The sequence below is a fragment of the Juglans regia genome, chromosome 7 (assembly GCF_001411555.2).
Source record: "Juglans regia cultivar Chandler chromosome 7, Walnut 2.0, whole genome shotgun sequence".
Classification (NCBI taxonomy): domain Eukaryota; kingdom Viridiplantae; phylum Streptophyta; class Magnoliopsida; order Fagales; family Juglandaceae; genus Juglans; species Juglans regia.
This window is the reverse complement of record NC_049907.1, coordinates 7,157,748-7,176,181: the sequence shown is the minus strand read 5'-3', so window position 1 is coordinate 7,176,181 and position 18,434 is coordinate 7,157,748. Positions and strand designations below refer to the sequence as shown.

General features: G+C 34.6%; 2 protein-coding genes across 2 annotated transcripts; one reads left to right on the top strand and one right to left on the bottom strand.

The window, feature by feature from the left end:
* Positions 1-2,130: 2,130 nt before the first annotated feature.
* LOC108996077 (shootin-1-like) lies at positions 2,131-7,384 on the top strand. Its single transcript, XM_035691624.1, has 4 exons — positions 2,131-2,457; positions 4,631-4,685; positions 5,483-5,855; positions 6,897-7,384. Exons 1-4 carry the CDS (start codon positions 2,212-2,214, stop codon positions 6,979-6,981), a joined length of 759 nt encoding a protein of 252 aa, XP_035547517.1. The 5' UTR covers positions 2,131-2,211; the 3' UTR covers positions 6,982-7,384.
* A 506-nt stretch (positions 7,385-7,890) lies between these two features.
* Positions 7,891-15,327, bottom strand: LOC108996337 (serine/threonine-protein kinase BSK3-like). The gene is made up of 11 exons (XM_018972183.2): positions 14,545-15,327; positions 13,758-14,015; positions 13,448-13,668; positions 13,093-13,228; positions 12,465-12,598; positions 12,270-12,375; positions 11,407-11,492; positions 11,049-11,237; positions 9,532-9,684; positions 9,144-9,257; positions 7,891-8,608 (listed from the first exon to the last, which is right to left on the bottom strand). The coding sequence occupies exons 2-11, from the start codon at positions 13,837-13,839 to the stop codon at positions 8,354-8,356; spliced, it is 1,476 nt and encodes a 491-aa protein (XP_018827728.1). The 5' UTR covers positions 13,840-14,015; positions 14,545-15,327; the 3' UTR covers positions 7,891-8,353.
* Positions 15,328-18,434: the final 3,107 nt, after the last annotated feature.

Genomic DNA, 18,434 nt, shown 5'->3' with positions numbered 1-18,434 from the left:
CTTCCTTCAACAATTTGGCAGCTTATAAAAATTCCATAAAATCTATTTTTAATATTTTGATATGATAATATTCGAAATTTTTTTATCATTGTTGATATGACGTGAACGAGGGAGTTTATGCAGAGAGCAAAAGAAGGAAAATGTACGTAGCCTCTTTAAATTTCAAAATTATATTAATATTTGATTTTTTTAAAATATTTTTAAAAAATATTGCTAAAAGAAACATTTGTAATATATATATATATATATATATATCTTTCTCTATTATATAAGTAGCTATGAAACGGCTCAAACGGAAATTCTTGTTTTTTATTAACTTTCTGTTAAATTAATGTTAACTTGCTGCAGCAGCTTTGAGAACAGTGACTTTTTTATCCTTCAGTCAGTTTTTACTTTTTCACATCTTTATCCGTTGAGTGTTAGAATGTTTTAGGTTTATTATTTTTATCCTTTATGCTTTGTCGGTTATGTCAGTACACAATTTTTACCATTTTCTCTTTATGTTGTCTCTGAATGCTTTTTCATTTCTGCAGGTTGTCAAATTGTGATGTTATTGGGATTTCTGGTCACTGACCGCACTTGGTATAACATTTTTATTCTTTTTTTTTTTTTTATGTTGTCTTGTATGATTTTTCTGTTCTGCAACTTGTCAGATTATGATGTTATTAGGGTTTCTGGTGTACTGACCGTAGCTAGTATGCTTTTGTGTCAGTACACCATTTTCATGCGTTTTCTCTATATGTTGGTCTATGTATGCTAGTCTCTTTACGCCTTTTCTCTTCTACAGGTTGGGTACATGTATATAGATAATTGTGCCTTTTACATTTTTAAATTTTGAAAAAAAAATGTTAAAAAAAAAAACAGATATTCACTACAGGTGAAGAAAATAAAATCGCAAAAAAACAAATAAGAAAACACACAAAACATTAAAAAACTTGTAAAAAAAAAAAAATCAATCAAAATCTGAAAAACATATAAAAAAACACAAAAACCATTAAAAAAAAATTCTTAATCAGTGTATTAAAAAGCTTCATCATTACTGAAAAAAATATAATTGAATCCATGCATCTATTCTATCCGTTCATGGTCATGTTATTGCACTTTTCTACAAAGTAACATAAAATATATGTCAAATAGATTTTTAAGAAGAATACATCTAAGTGGATAAAAAAAATTGTACAAGAAAACCTGACTCCATTACTGAACACAAAAAAACATATGCATGCATGGTTTGAGGACTTTTTTCCATATCTGGTTCGAGAGTTTTTATTTTCTCATGTCTAGCTTGATTAGTTTTGCAGTTTTTGATATGTGATAGGTCGCTTGAGAAGAGAGGAGACATTGCACTTTAAAAAATAATGGAAGGCTATTAAAAATTTCATCTGCCATATATAGAAAATCTTGTATCACAATTTTCACAGAAAGAATGGATGATTAAACTTTTAGTAGATCCTAATCGACTCAACCAACAACAACACAAGAATTTCAATATTGTCTCTATTGATGCAATACAAGATGACACAAATTGATGCATCATAGTAAAAATATCAAATGACTCATATTTTGAACTGATGTTTTTGTTGAGTTTGTTGCTAAAACTATCGATGTTATAAATATGTGTTGGACTATGTTATATTTTAAACTGATGTTTTTGTTGGGCATGTATTAAACTTATCGCAGACAACTTTGCTAAAACTATCGATATTATAAATATGTATTGGACTATGTTATATTCTGAACTAATATTTTTATCATCTAATCTATACAAGCATGTAATTATTATACTCTACTTAACTATCATTACCTCTAAATATTTGTTAGATTTCACATTTTTTCTCATATGTATTAAATTATTGATTAAATTCAATTTTTTTATAAAATATATACCATTTTTTCAAAATAATTATTTTGCCGAATTAGGCAAACATATTTTGCACATTGTTCCGGCCTAGTGTGTGTACATATAAATATATATATATATATATATATATATATATATATATATATATATATATATAATTGCAATCATAAAAGTATACGAACACGGCATAAAACGAGAAAGTAAATAAATATAAAATTTATATAAAAATAATAATAATAATAAATTCCTCTCTTCTTCAAAACCCGGCACTTGCGAACTCACTGTTAAGAATATTCAATTTGAGAGTAAAACTTGTGAGAGTTTAGGTAGGTGTCTAGCAAACCTTGCAAATGAACTCAACAAGAGCATCAATGGAAGAAGCTGTGCCTGCGCAGACAACACCGACGCAAATCTCAAACCCTCCAACCGCTGCTCAGTGCCCCCCTCCACAACCTCCACAACCTCCTGCTCCCACTCCTTCCCTTCCTCCTAAGATCAAGAAGAGACCGCTTGACAGTAGTAGTATTCATATCCAAAACCCCAAATACTTCAAGATGCGTGCCGTTCTTAAAGAGCTTCGACCTCATTTTGTTGAGGTACTGTTCGAGCCCAGTAGCTAGAGAAACTACACTTAATTTCATTTCTGGGTTTGTTTCTTTATGCATGATTTGATGGTAGTTTTTTCCATCTTAGGACAAGTAGATACTGGAACTAATTGGGTTCTTTTGTGCAGAATTTAATGTTATATTAAAGATCTCTAGTGGTTTCATTGCTAGGTCGATTTTGTATGCATGTTTTATCCAGTGCTTTTAGTTTTATATTTTTGTCCAATTTATAAAAAAATTCCTTTTATTCGTTGGAATGATATATTGAGAAAATTTTCGCTCTTTAATATCCTGTTTGCAATTATAATGAAGATCTCTAGCGAGTTAATTTCTGGTTTTCTTTTCTTGATGCATAATGATGCGATCATTTTCTTCCTCTTCCTAATGCTGTGTGTTCTTAGTAGTTATGGAAATTTATGTGGGAACTGGGACACAATTGACATTTTAGATGGTAGTATTGGGTATTAGAAGGTAATCTAGGTGTTATGTGTTATTTTTCTTCTTTTGTGAATGAATTGAAGGTGCTTGAGATGAGATTTTGAAGGTAGGAATCACATGGTGTTTAAGATCAGTGTGCTTAAAGAAAAAAGTCTTGATATGACCACTGAAAGGCGTTCTTTTTCTATTCATGTGCAGAATCTAAGTAGGTTTTCTTTCGTTTTTTGTTTTATTGTGGCTGTGAACTTATAATTTCAAGTAACGATAGACGTACAACCTTTCTTACAACTCTTTTAAATGAAGGGATGTGTAAAATCTAAAATTCAAAAGAAAAATAATTTTGTAGTTTTTATGAAGTGAAAATCATATTAGTTGGTTATAAAATAGTTGTAGGATCATTATTATATAACCTAACCTATTAATTAGAATGCTCATATAGGTGAAATATGAAGATACAAGATCTATTTTTCCTGACTGAGATATATTGCATATGATGTGTTACCTGGAAACCACTTGTCAAAAGAAAAAAGAAAAAGGATGGGCTGTGCATATAGAATAATATGCATTGGGCAACACATGCACACACACGCATGTATGTATGGAGGAATATATGTAGAAATGTATGTAGGTATGTTTATGCCATCAAGGCCAATGGGTGTCAGGCATGAATTACTGTACAGTGGACTATCTAGGCCAATGGGTGTCATCCTAGTTGTGATAGCAGTAAATGCAGATGGTAGAATTGTTCAATTATCAATCTTAGATCTCCTACCAAATGGCATCTCTTCTTCCCCAAACTAGGGATGCAGGGCAAGGTCGATGGTTTAATCCTGCTTGTGTGCTTGACTTGTGATTTCGGTTTTCCTATAAAAAAAAAAAGAAAAACAAAAGACCTTGAATTTCAGTAAAGAGTTTCATTGTGCTAAGCTGTGAAACTTCCTTGAAATGCAGTTAATAAATGTGATTGTGCATTTGAAGTGAATGTCAATGTTTTGTATAATCCTAAATGTGGAGGGTCGATAATTTTGAGATTCCTATAAAATATCCTGGTTTTAGCATTGCTCTTGAAGAAAAAACGCGTACTCTGACTAAACCTGCTGGTGCGGTTTCAAAGTTGGAAGTTCTTTATTGTTTCACTCTCTATGGCCAATCTATCCATGAAGCAGAGTTTCAGATAAAAATGCTCATTTCAAGACAATGCCTCATTAATAGTTTGTGATTCAATATAATTTCATACGTAGATATTTGGTCCAGCTGACCTCGACAACAACACAGTGAGCATTTTTCTCTATCATTTCCTCTAAGTGCTTTCATAGATGCCTTGACTAATGGCGGTGTAATTACAATGTTGTTACTATGTAATTTTCCCAGCACCACCATGCTCTAAACGGTCCTGTATATTATTTCTTCTGCACTTGACTCTCATGTACTGTAATTGTTTTTGCAAATGGAATAATAGATTGAATTCTTTTTTTTTTTATAAGTATGGATTGAATTCATCCCATGCACAAAAGAGTTTTTATCAAATTCAGGATTATAGGATTGAAAGAGTTTTTCTTTCTTTCATGATAGGGATTAAAGGGAGGTTCCTGACATTTCATGATGGGATATTGTCATATTTGAGGAGATGGTAGTGCACGGGGAACTGCTTTATTTGCATGGTAGATTTTATCAAACATGATGGGTCTTATTTATTTTTATTTTTGTTTCATTTGTTATCTTGAAGGTTATGAGGACCCCTGACTTCCGGAATTGCAAGGCAGCTCATGAAATACAAGAACGTAAGCTTATCAAAACACTCTAATAGTTATTCAATCATATATATATATATATATATTCATCTCTGTGTTGGTGCAATTTGGCTACCCAATGATTAACTCTTCATAAGAACAACAATAATGGCTGTACATTTTGTGTGCCTGTTCCAATCTTGTACAATGCCACAGTATCTTTCTCACGCGGTGTTCGCTTTTGCAAACTTCCTGTGTACTTGGGCTATGCCTATTTACTTGATTCAATAAATTTTTTCTTATAGAAAAAAAGTATCTTTCTTATTATTATACATATTAGTCTTTAAATTCTATGTGCACATTAGATATGTAAATGCAAAGACTTATTCACTTAGGCATGGATGAAGATTGTGACATCCAAGTTGGTGTGGCTGATTCCTATCTTTAGGATACTTAAGAAGCTTGTGACATGTTGTCCCGTAAATCCTTTGCCAACTCATGATAAGCTGATCCTTGAGCTCTGCTAAAGTTCATCACTATTAGCTGGTTGTCACCCTATGCTAGAATGCTGTTATGCAAACATAGTACTAAGATGGATTTTCATCCAAAATGAGGAGCCATTTAGTCTTATTCACGACTGTAGAATACTGTATCCTGAGCTTCTTTGGTTCCATCTATACAAGTGCCCATTCTCTAAAGCATTCACTTCCAGCCACTATTGGATACTGGGTTCCTAATGATAGAATCAAGTCTATGAGATATTCCCCATAGCTATTGATATGGCGGACAGGAAGAATGTAGTTGTGTAGCTTCATGAATTTGCTTATGACTTTACCTGCAACTTGCAGAGATGAAGCTTCTGATGGAACTATACAAGGTGATCACCACAGAAACAGTTTCTGTGAGTAAGAACATACAACAAGAAGGCGATACCTTGTCAGGTGAAAACCGAGATGGTCAAAAGCTGCGAGAGCAGCCCCAGGATCTTAAGCCAACAATGGAGCAGCCTCAGCAAGACAGGGTATTTTCAAAACCGTCTGAGAAAAAGATCCTCTCAGGCATTGCCTCTGAGAAGCAGCAGGGTGCTGAAGATGGTCAAAGTCATGGGAAATATGTTGTTGGAGGATCAGCTTTCGGCTGGAACTTTGTCACTTTTCCAGGCAACGAACCAGTCTATTATGGAGTAACCAAAGATTCATTTCGAACAAGTAGTTTGGCGAAGTAATTTCTTGTGCTAATTTATTCAACAAGGACCTTTGAAAATTTCTGGAACCTACCCCCTATAATGTAAAGGGAGTTCTCAACGATGGTATCCACCAAAAACAATGGGCATGGTAGTGTTCTTGCAATGATTTCACAATCCAGTTACTTGCCATGGGTATCCGGTAGAACTACTGCAATAAAATTTGTATGTCTCCCCCATAAACGTATATATCCTGCATATCCTTGTTAATAAGGTCAACCCTTTAGGGGTTGGTTTGAATGACAAGGCCTTGGTTTTGGGGGGTGAGAAATGATAGTTGCAGTTATTATGGTGTAAATATCGTGCAATCATTTTGAAAAAAGTGAATAAATACGATATTCACATAAAAAAAAAAAATAATTTTTTAATAGTATATCACACTCTTTTTCAAAATGATTGCATAGCGTTTGTGCATTCTACGACTGCATTAGCATTACTTTGTATATTCTCTCTCAACATGTTTCAAGGAGAAACCATCAAGGCTGTTAAACGGAGAAAAATCTGCCCGTTACAAAAGAAATCATATGTGCTTATTTAGGATTGGTTTGGATTTAGAGATAAGATGAGATAGTTTTAGATCAAAGATAAAAGTTAAAAAAATATTGTTAGAATATTATTTTTTAATATTATTATTGTTTTGAGATTTAAAAAAAGTTGAATTGGAATTTGAAAAAGTTGAATTGTTTATTATATTTTGTGTAGAAATTTAAGAAAATTATAATGATGAAATAATTTCTGTATCACGGGGTGAAGGTTGGGTTTCTCCACCTGGTGGATGATTTCTAGAACCGATCGGATGAATTATTGCGAACTGATTGTTGTGTTATAAACTTGAGAGGAAGCAAAGCGCCGGGGGGGAGCGGTTGAATAACTCGCGCCGCTCACAATTTAGCAAGATTACTTGCTAAAATACTTTTCTGCTTACATCTATCATGGGCTCTTTGCTTTAGCTCTTTTATGATTTATGCTTCTCCAACCTGCTTTTTCATTCAATGATTATCACATCAACTTTGTGTCAGGAACCCTAAGGAAGAATTGGGAATGTTGAGAGAAGTGAAGAAGATCGAAGGAATTGAGTTGCTGACTGAAGTGAAGGAGTCTTAGAAGTGGGGAACTCGAGACGACGTCGTGAAGCATCTGGAAGAAACGCAGCGTTTAACCCAGGAGAAACGCATCGTTTAGGAAGGAGCAGCTTGCCGTTTAATGTCTGAGAGTGTAGCTTTGCAATACTTTTAAGTGTCTTGTCGTTTTACATAGTTTACTTTGTTGAGGCCTGTGTTAGACGGGGCGTTTTAATACTGTCATCTTACATTATGTTGCTGTAGGGTACGTTAGTTAATTCTTAGAGTTTGTTAGGAAATGCAGAGGACGTGCGTATATGAGGAACGTGGAAAGGAGAGGAGCGTATCGAATATTCTGGGCTGTCCGTAGGAATTTCTGTAGTTGAATTCCTTGTATGGAGGTTGGTCCTCCCTCGAAGAAGGACCTCTATCAATGAAATTGTGGCTTTCACGCCTTTTATCAAACACCTTGCATTCATCCATTTTATTCCACAAACAATCACCTGCTTATCCGTTTATCATCCTGCTTACAATTCATTCCACAAGAGAGAAGAAATAGTGAGGTTCTAACACTTTGCATGCGAGATAAATTGATCATATTCCCATATGAGACAATACATACAGATACCGGCAGCAAGACACAAACCTATTTAAACTAATGGATTGCAAAAGGAGATTTTGCTTGTGGCTTTCTGAGTTTGTCTTTGACCCATGACAATTGAAGTCTGATCACCTTGAATAATTAAATGATACAGACAAAACAAGATGATCAAAGTTAAAAAAGAAATGAAAATGTCTAAGGAATTAGGAATAGAAGTGACTGACATTACTTTTTCTGTAGCCAAATGTGGTTTAGAACTTGGGACTCCACGAAAGGCACAAATAATCTCAAACGACAGACCAAGCAAAAACCCATGAAAGCAGCAGTGCCACCAAGAAGTTCTAAATCTGGAGACAAATGAATTTTATTTCTGCAATTGTTTAAAGAAGACAATAATCCAAAACCAACAATTTTACATCAGCAAGAAGAAACCAGGCATACTATCTATACAAAAATTACAACTCGTTGAAAAATCTCTTCACACTATTTTTTCACCTTTTTTTTTCATTTTTAGTGGCAGCAGATGCAAAAGCACAATCAAAGAAATTGTAAACACAATAACAATAAACTTCCTAGAACACACATAAAAATTTGCAAAAAACCCACAACCATCAAAATATTGTTTATCCGAAATCCAACGACACTCAGTTCTCAGAGAATTTATCTGAGAAGAAGTTAGTGCCATATGGAAGGAGCGCCCCGCCTGGAAGCGAAAACCTTGCAATCAATAACAATTGTAATCTTCATATGTGGACCACCACACATATGACCACCACAATGAGATGAGTGAGAATGAGAATTTCCACTTCCACATTCACTTATGTCCAGCAGGCGCATTCCTCTTTGCTTCAAGAGTTGCACCATCCTTAAGAGCAGCTTGCGCTTCATTCTCCATTCCAAGTGCAGCAAGAGCAGCAGACTGGAGATAAGAAGCAATGTGCCATACAGGGGAAACGATCTGAGCTTGCATTGCATCAGTCAGAGCTTCTTGAGGCATGTCACCCATGAGATAAGATAAACTACGGCGTGCATATACTGTTGGAGAAACCATGGTTCCACCATCAACAAACTGCAAGTTAAACAAGAAACTATCAGCAAAGTTCTAAATGATACATGCATCTTAATGGACAAACCATATGTAGCATGAAATATCCCATCTACATGAACAAGATAGATCCTCAGGAGATACCAAACAAGGTATTCATTCAAAGATCACTCAGATAAGAATACGTTATTTCCATCACAATAACTTGTGCACAGGAATTTTTGATTGTCCAAGCTTATCAGATAGATTAGCTGTTGCAATCATCACCATCATTTTTCAAAGTGAACCAGGGAGGAGTGCCAACAAACTAAGTGACTCAACCACCTCACCAACACCCCACAAAAAAAAAAAAGAAAGGAGAGAGAGAGAGATGTCTAACACCATATATGAATCTATTTGTCAACTCAGGATTGTAGTCATCAGAACAAGTACAAAGGAATATGCATCAACCTTCAACCTTCAACCTGCAAACAACTGCTACCTAAGTTCCAGAAAACCTCTGGTCGTAGATAAAATAATTCTAAAATATCTAGCCAGCCCATTCAAAGAAGAACATCACCTGGGTATAATTCTCAATTGCGGCTCTAAAATCTTTCTGATGAAAGGCAGTATCACCCTTTCTCTTTGAATTCAAAGTTTCCTGCATTTGGTCGGTCCACATTTGAAAAGAGAGCTGCACCATGATATATGAGAAGGAAATATATCATCACCAATATTACTAGTGTCTTTGCATGTTAAAAGAGACAATTGGAGTACAGATAACTAATGCAGATGGTTAAAACAGAATGTCTTAAACAACGAAAATGACAGAAATAACTTCACAAGCATAGTTGAAATGCTCAAAAGCCTGGAAAGCCCAAGAATGAATAGAAAAAGAGTAGACAGGGCTAATCATGTGAAAAAATGAACCTAATCTCATTCATTATCATTTAAACTGTATACAGAACCTCATTTGCCACTCCTTCGTCATCTTTGTAGCTAATACTTTCCAAGACCTCATGAATGGCAGTCAAGTCCCTTCTTGAGCATGCCTCACCAAGTGGAGACAGGGGAGAGAATGAAGCATTATGTGAAATACCCATCAACACATGAGAAGGAACCTGCAACGAAGAAATTTTTATTTAAAAAAAACAATGACAATAATATTGAAATAAAATAAGGGAGAGCAATGGCACAAAAGGAAGTTCTATGAACTGATACTGCCAAATGGGGAGTGTTTCTGAGTGTCTGTTTGCACAAGGAAATATCACCTACAGCCTACATGAAGTATGCATCAACCTGCAATTGATGGGTTTGATTCGGTGGGTTACTTGGGTGTCCAAGAAACGTATAAGTCATGCTTGATTTTTTACATGCTTGAAGAAAATCTCAGAACAAGGCGATGACAAAAAAGTACACGAGACATGGCCCTACAATGATAGGATGTCCTGGTTTAAGCATTTAAACCATATTGTTGGGCTGATTTATTCACAGATGAGATTTTGGGAAAGCTGATTTCATAAACATGTAAGGCGTATTCACTTGACAAGAGGAGGAGGAAGAGGGGGTTATAAGCCTTGCTTAATCAAAAGATCTTTGATTCTAAGTCTTGGCTTCACTGTATCTTCCTTTTGTTGGCATGTGCAAGCTCACATTCTATTCAAGCCCTTTCTTCAACAAAGGTTGTTAGTAGCTGATTCTATTTTGGTAAGTAATTATAGTTTTAGTAAATGGATGCTTGCTAACGGCTGCTGCATTCATGTTTCTTCTGGTGTTCCATTATAGATTTTGTTGAGCAGTTGTGCTTTGCATATAAAATTAGGAGAACTTGGTACACAGTGATCTAAGAAACAAAGATTTCAGATCAAGCATAGAGAGGTCCACATCATGGGAAATCTCGTTGTTCCTCACCTTCAAAATAGGCCAAATTCGGCAAAGAGAAGAACCATTCCAATTATACTATCATGATATAGTCCAAAGTTTGGACCCTTTCTAGCTATATTATACATTTACTACCTTCTTTGGAACCATCCAAGACTAAAAGAAGATGATTTTCTAACAACCGGAAGATGAATCACTAAATGGTCAACTCACTCTCCACTACACTTACACATACTTCACAGGAAAGGATGTAATACCAAGACTCATAATCTCAAATACTTCAATACTAGTTAGGTCATATTTATTTACCAGATTTTTTTTCTTTCAATGCTGGCTTTAAATTAAATTCAGTATTATGGTTAGTCAGTAGACTCGATACGTCAGTTACTTCTATCAATCATATTCATTTTTAGTTCACAGTTAGTATCACTTGGCATAAACATATTCCAAGATGCAGATTGCTTGGCCTGTTCTTCAGAAACTTCCAAGTGATGAATCTAAAGACTAGACTCTCTTACAAAAAGAAAAAAAGGGCGGTCTGATAGTTCCCTTTGTTCCTCGAGAATAAAATGCCTAACTACTTGAGAAACAAAAAACAATTGACCTCTGTTTCCTTCTGAAGTGGAGTCAAAGCAGCCACTAGCGACTTTGGATTCGGCCGTTCTCGAGGTTCATACTGCAAACATCGGGAAGCCAAACGTACCAACTCAGTCCCATCATCATCAGACAACTGTTGTTCCAAGCAAGAATCGGTCAGCATCTGAAGATTCCTGTCCCGAATAAGGTCAAGGGCCTGGAACAAATCACTAAACAATTATTTAAGGTGTTCACATATAGCTGAGCAAATATCAAGGTGAAAAATTATAACATTTTCACTCTAAAAAGGATCAAGGGTAGATATAATTTTTTTCTTGGACTTAATTTTCTTCTTCTAGAAAAACAAAATACTTACAAGCACTTACATGGCTGGGAGGAATATGTTTCCCACTGATAAGGTCAAGCAAAAGAGTGCCAAAGCTATATATTACACTTTCTGATGTGACTCTCCCTACAATGTTAAAGGCACATGAACTTCAGAGTTCAAGTCATACTGATTCATAACGTGTCAACTATAATATGAACTTGCATCATGGAAGAGCACAAATAGAAATAAATTATAAACCAACAGCATTAGACGACACTATGTTCTTTAATAAAAAAAGTGAAAATTCAAATGCAGAGGTAGACTAAGCAGATTGTCACCACCCTGTAATTCTACAGATGTAGAGAGACAGACAAAAATAAATGGCAGCTAGAATCATCAAGAGCTGTTACATTCTAAAAAATCTTAAGGTTATTTGCATGGCACAAAAGTAATTAGATCACCAGTCAAATGAGCATTTGTAACAGCTTTTTGGCAGATTATGAGCATGTTATTATAATGTATACAGTCCTTGACAATAAGCAAACATGATAACCCGAGGGCCAGAGATGTACAGAAGAGTAGATGGGATTTCTTAAAATGCCAGCTTATGTTTGATAGTTGATGTAGTCGTGCCAATGAGCTCTAGTCAAATGACACTCATGAGGGTGCAAGTATAACTCAACAATCAGCAATGAAAAAATGCATCTTGCATTTGTACTGGAGACCAATGCATCGTGATTAATGTAGGCCACTTCACAAGATTTTCATAATGGAACACAACACAGCTAAAGCGAGGTCACCATAAAAGATAGCTACTCAAATTCATAAATTTTAGATTTATTACCCGATCGGGATCTAAATAATCCATTCAGTAAACATCACTAGGACTGAAAACATTTCATGTTCACCAAGGATACATACCAGTTCTGAGATACTCAGGAGGGGTGAATGCCAGATTGGTGCTATAACTTTTTCCATCCCTACTATTTTTCATTAGGCCAAAGCTTGAGAGCCTAGGATTAACATCCTGCGAAGTTCTAATAAATAAATAGAGGAATACATATAGAATCAAAATAAGATTGTACTTGCAAATAAAGGGAGTGATAGGATAATTACCTCATCAAACAAAATTCTGTAAGCATTAAGATCATGATAAAGGGCACGCCCTTTGCTTGTACAGTATTCTAACGCTTCAGCAAGATGTAGAACAACCCTTAGTCGCATTGCCCATTTCATAGGTTGTGTTTCCCCTGATTGAAGAAAGCACATCAATGCCCTTTCAGCTATAACAGAAACTGGACTGAATTCAATGTAAATAGGGCAATTCCTGCTAGTAAAGTTGACATGCAAGTGAACTGCTCATCGAAGTATGGGTTGACACCCTTTCAGCAATTAAAAAAATAAAGTTCTTATTCGATTACTGTTAGCAGCTTATTACTGATTACTAGGAGTAGGTAATTAATTGTGGTGCAAAACAAGCACTATCAAAGTAAAAATGATAGTCTCAACAGAGATCCCATACAGCACAGTTTCCAGGTCACCCCAACCTGGATTGTGCTGGCTTTAATACACAATATTCTTAAGTGTGAAATATTATTAGAAGCAGATATCAACATGATAACACAGTCCAAAGTTGTCAAAATCTATAAGCCAGATTAGGTAGAAGGCATTGAAGATATATCCAGTTCTAACTAAAGCTTAACGGTGAGATTTAAAACAGAAAATCTAGAAATGCAGGACTTACAATGAAAAAGGTGTTTTGCCAGAGTTTCATTAGGCATATATTCTGCCACAAGCAACCGTTCATCATTTTCACAACAACAACCAAGTAAATTTGCCAATCTCTGGTTGCGGAGCTGACCAACAGATCTTGCTTCCTCCTATAGTTATGAACAAAAATTGTCTGAGTTATTTACTATAAAATCTTCATCTTTCCCCTCATCAACAACAAGTGTACAATGCATGGTTTATAACCGCAAAATGAAATAATCATATACAGTACAAAAATTGAAAATGGCTAATTGCCCAGACAGGGACTGATATTAAAGATTGTGAATCAAGTTAATTAACGTTAGAGGTAGAAAATAACAATGATCTACCAAAAACTGCCGAACATCAGGCCAAGCCATCCTATTGAAGCGTTTGACAGCAATCCTCATCTGATTTTCCAGCTTCCCTTTGTAAACAACATTTGGAGCTTTCTCTCCATGCTCAGATACAATATTTTCCACTGCAAATCCTGAAGTAGCATTTTTAAGTTGATCAAATGTGAATTCCCGGAATCTAGGCAAGTGGCTAAGCTCGCTCTTCTCCTCATCCTCTGCAACAAACAAAAAACCAACATCAATCAATCACGTGCTCATTAGCTAGAAGAACAGAGACAACATTGAAACCAATTCTTGTACCCACCAACATCAGGCACTTCAAGAACCGATGCCTTCACTTGTGAATTCGAGCAACATGGCATGAGTTTGGAGGACTCACAACCCATCTCCCAGAATCAAAGGCTACTTGGTAAAAACCTTTTGAGTTATAGTTACTATCTGTATAATAAAACAGACTCTTGCACATCCAAGCCGCCTAGCTTCACAAACACTATTCGATCTTATTGCACAGTAAATAGATTCGCTTTTGATTTTCCACTCAAACTCCTCAGAACCACAATGCCTGGAAATAAATTTAACAGCTCAGTATACGCGGATGGATATGCACCGAAAAATGCAAATTGCACTCACAATGAATGCATTGCAGATTAGATTATTCTGAGTAATAACAAATAGTACTCAAGCAAATTCTCGAATAAATCTGTAACTCAAGAGAGAGAGAGAGAGGGAAGAAGAAGAAGAAGAAGAAGACAGAGTACTGCAGGTGAATCTGTTTGAACCCAAGACCAGTTTTGCCATAAAACTTTTCTGGCTGTATTTGCAACCAAAAAACACAATCAAAACACTGCATGAAAAGGTTCTTTTTTTCAGTAATCAGATTTTTCCTCCCTTTCTTTATCTGCCAAATATAAAATGCTACCCAAAACACCAACTTCAAGCTGTCCCCTTTAGTATTATCACAAATAACTCAATCACTTAAACACAATCTAAATCAAAAGATACGTGTGTATCATTTTAATCAGCCTCCCCACACAGAGACACAAAAAAGAAAAAGTAAAAAGAAAAGGATCACTCCAAAAAATCTTCCTTACCGATTCAAACCAGTGAGACTGAACGCACGAAAACTCCACGACCCAGATTCCAAAACCAGAAACCCAGAAAGCCCCAGCTTCTCAATCGGCCGGAAAAGTGGTTCTTCTCCAATTGCTAAAATTAAAACACTAATCAACCTTCAGCTGAATCCAGATCAAATCAAGCAAAGTATACCCCTTTTTCTCAATCAAATCCACGACTCCATAGGCTCCATATTTTCGCTTCAAAACCTCGTCATCATAAAAAGTAACTGAACCGATCCCCTCCTCTATCCACTTACCACACCAAGAATAAATCCCAAATTTTCCAAAGCCAAACTATTCTTCAACTCCTTGATTCAGCAAAATCAACAAACTCGATAAAGAATTTATGAAACTAATTAACAACTAAATAAGCCCAAACTCGAGAAACGTGGCAGTCGAACAACTCCAACGCTCAAGATATGTGAATCTCTATAAGAAGAAGAAAAAAAGAAGCTGATGTTTGAATTCTCTAACCCTTTTGCTTGGGTTTTTTTAAAATAATCTTCCGCTTTTTGATAATTTAAACAAACCAATTATTACCGACACCATGTCGCGAAGATTATTCAAAGTGCTGGAATTCGCTTATTATTTTAAACAAGAAAATATTTTTTAAAAGATTAAGTTTATTTTATTCTTGATAAATAAAAAAAGTTTGAAATTTGTTGAATTTGCACCGCCGATTATTTTGGATTATGTGGGATTTTGTCTGGGGGGTGGCGGGGCCAACGGGGAAGCCATAGTTGGAGGCTTGGAGCTCTTTAATCATTCCTCTATGCCTCCATTACTCCCGCCGTAATCATTCCCATTTTGCGACTTTAATTATAAAAGAAAGTAGATGAAGCGGCGCCGTTTTACCTTCTCCAAGAGCTTTTTTCTTTTTTCTTTTTTTAATTATTTTCAACGCACGTAATTTTTTTTAATAATTATTTTCTTTATTCCTTTTCCACCTTTTATTCAAGTCAACTACTCTCATATTTTAGATCAGTGCAACTCGAATTTTATTCATGGAAGAGCTGACTATCAAAGAAATGGTGGCTTATGAAATGTGAATTTAGATTTCCAACAAAAAATACTAAAAAAATCTAAATTCAAAATATGTAATTAACCGGCCTAACAAATTCCATTGCTTGTTTCTCGTGTTTGCTTCTTTGGTTCCTTTTTTTAATCTGTATTTTTTCATTTAAATTAAGAATGGAAGATGCCGGAGCAATCAAACTCAGCACCGTGAACATAAAGGATGGGAACAAAGAAGAAAAGATGCACAAAGAAGAGATGAGAATTATGATGGCCTGACGACATACGACAGGAACATGGAAGCCGCTTCCAATGGAGAGGATTATGTGTAAGGAGTTCACCCTTTTGCATAAGATCTATAAAGCAAGATATTTCCCTAATACAGATTTTTGGGTTCCTAACCATAGACAGCTGAAACAAAGTGTTAATGAGGTTGTGTTGGATGTTAATCAAAATGTAGAATACCTCATTGATAAGGATACACATTGGTGGGATGTAGAGAAAGTGAACCAGATTCTTACAACTCAAGTTGCAACAGAAGTGTTCAAAATTTTATTGAGCCCAAGGAAAAGTATAGATAAGTTAATTTGGGAGCCTAAGTAGAATGGTGTGTATAGTGTGAAAAGTGCTTACAAGCTATTTAGATCAATGGAAAAAGAAGCCAGAACATGTGAATCTTCTAATGCAGGAGAACATAAGTAGATATAGCGAGGGCTATGGAAGTTACAACCATCTAATAATGTTAAAGTCTTTGCTTGGAGGGCTTGTAAGAATGGTCTACCAACAAAAGCTAATTTGAAGAGAAGGTAGATATACTAATGGAAGACAATTGTATATTTTGCGGGGATGGTGTAGAAGATGTGTTGCATGCTTTGTATCAATGTCCTAGGCTAAGACGGTGTTGGGATAATCAAGGCCTATTTTTGCAACCTGAGGCAAGTTGTGTTGATTTTGCTGATCTAGCTAGACAAGTCCAAGCTAGAGGTAGCAAAGAGGAATTGGAGAAATCTTTTCTCATTGCATGGGGATTTTGGTATAGACGAAATCAGAGAATGTATGAGAATAAAGAGATTAATCCTACTACAGCAGTACACAATGCATTATCCTTAGAGTCTGATCATAAACAGGTCAAGTGTGTTGAAAAGAAAAGCAAAGGAACTTGGACTCTTTCTCAACAAGGATATCTAAAGCTAAATGTTGATGGTGCTATCTTCCATGATCAACAAAGAGCAGGGGTGGGTGTAATCCTTAGTGCTAAAAAGGGAGAAGTTCTGCTGGCAACAAGTAAAAATGAGTTTGAAGTGAATGATCAAATAGAAATTGAGCTGTTGGCTATTTTAAAAGGCCTGCAACTATGTTACATAGGGGGATTCCTAATCTAGTGATAGAAAGTGATTCTTTAGTTATGGTTCATACAATTCAGAACACTGGTGCTAATTCTATGTTAGTTCTTGGAAATGTGATTAAGGAGATTCAAGAGTTGATGAAGTCCTTCCACCAACTGGCTAAGCATGCTTGGAATATTGATGATATAAGTGTGTGGGATGGGTCATATCCTGAGTTTATAAGTTCTATTATTTGGATTGATAAACATTGGTTGTAATGTTTATTTTGATTAATAGAAATCTTATTATAAAAATAAAAAAAATAAAAATAAAGAATATTGCTACATGTATTTACAATTTCGTATAAGACTCAATTTATCAATTTTTTTAAAAAAAAAATTTTCATAATTTTTAATATATCAATAGCTGACACGTGAAAAATTAAAATTTTTTTATAAATTTTTCTCAATTACAATTGACATTTCTATTAAATTAATGAATCATAGCAAAGTTTTTCGACACAAGACTTCAAGCAAGTTGCCGTGGTTGAAAATAACAAGTAAATGAATAGCAAATAGATAAATGATTTGTACAAGTTTCAAATAGACAAACCACATACAAGTATTTGTAAAAAAGTAGACTCCATCTTAAAAAAGTGTAAAAAAAATTATTTTTTATTAGTAAGGCCTATTTTTTTATAAAAGGTTTGTATGAGACTTATTTATTTAGGGTTTGTATCTAGTATTACTCTAGCAAATATCCGTGGAATACTTTTAGATATTGAAAAAATAACAAAAATAAATCTTTTTTCAATTCCCATGCAGTTCATTTCTCTAGAATGTGGTGTAGAATAGTCATTCCTCTAGAATGTCTCATAACTAACTCTTTTCAATAGTTAATCCATTTCGTTGAATTTTGGTATAGAATGAAGCATTTATCAACTTTTTTCCAATACCCCTCAAATTTTGATACGTAACTTCAACTTTTTATTTTTCAAAAGTCGATCCACTTCTTTGTCCAATATTGATTTTGAAACAGTCAATCAATTTCTTTGATTTTTAGGCTCTACAGAAGCACTCTCAACCCATCTTATCTCATCATTACAATTTTTTTAAAATTTTTATATAAAATATAATAAACAATTCAATTTTTTAAATTTTAAAATAATAATAATGTTCAAAAATAATATTCTAACAATAATAATATTAAAAAAATAAAGAACAATAATTTAAAAAAAATATATACACATTGATGACATAAATAACCGTTACACTATAGTAACAATTTTAAAGTAACAAATATAAGAGGCGATGGATAATTCCACATCATCACAATAAGATACGATTGAATAAGATTTTAGATAGAACTAGACAACATCCCAATTCATTTGAATAAGTGGGGTTTGGATAGTAAGATGAGATGATTTTAAATGAAAGTTGAAAGTTGAATAAAATATTGTTAGAATATTTTTTTTTAATATTATTATTGTTTTGAGATTTGAAAATTTTGAATTGTTTATTGTATTTT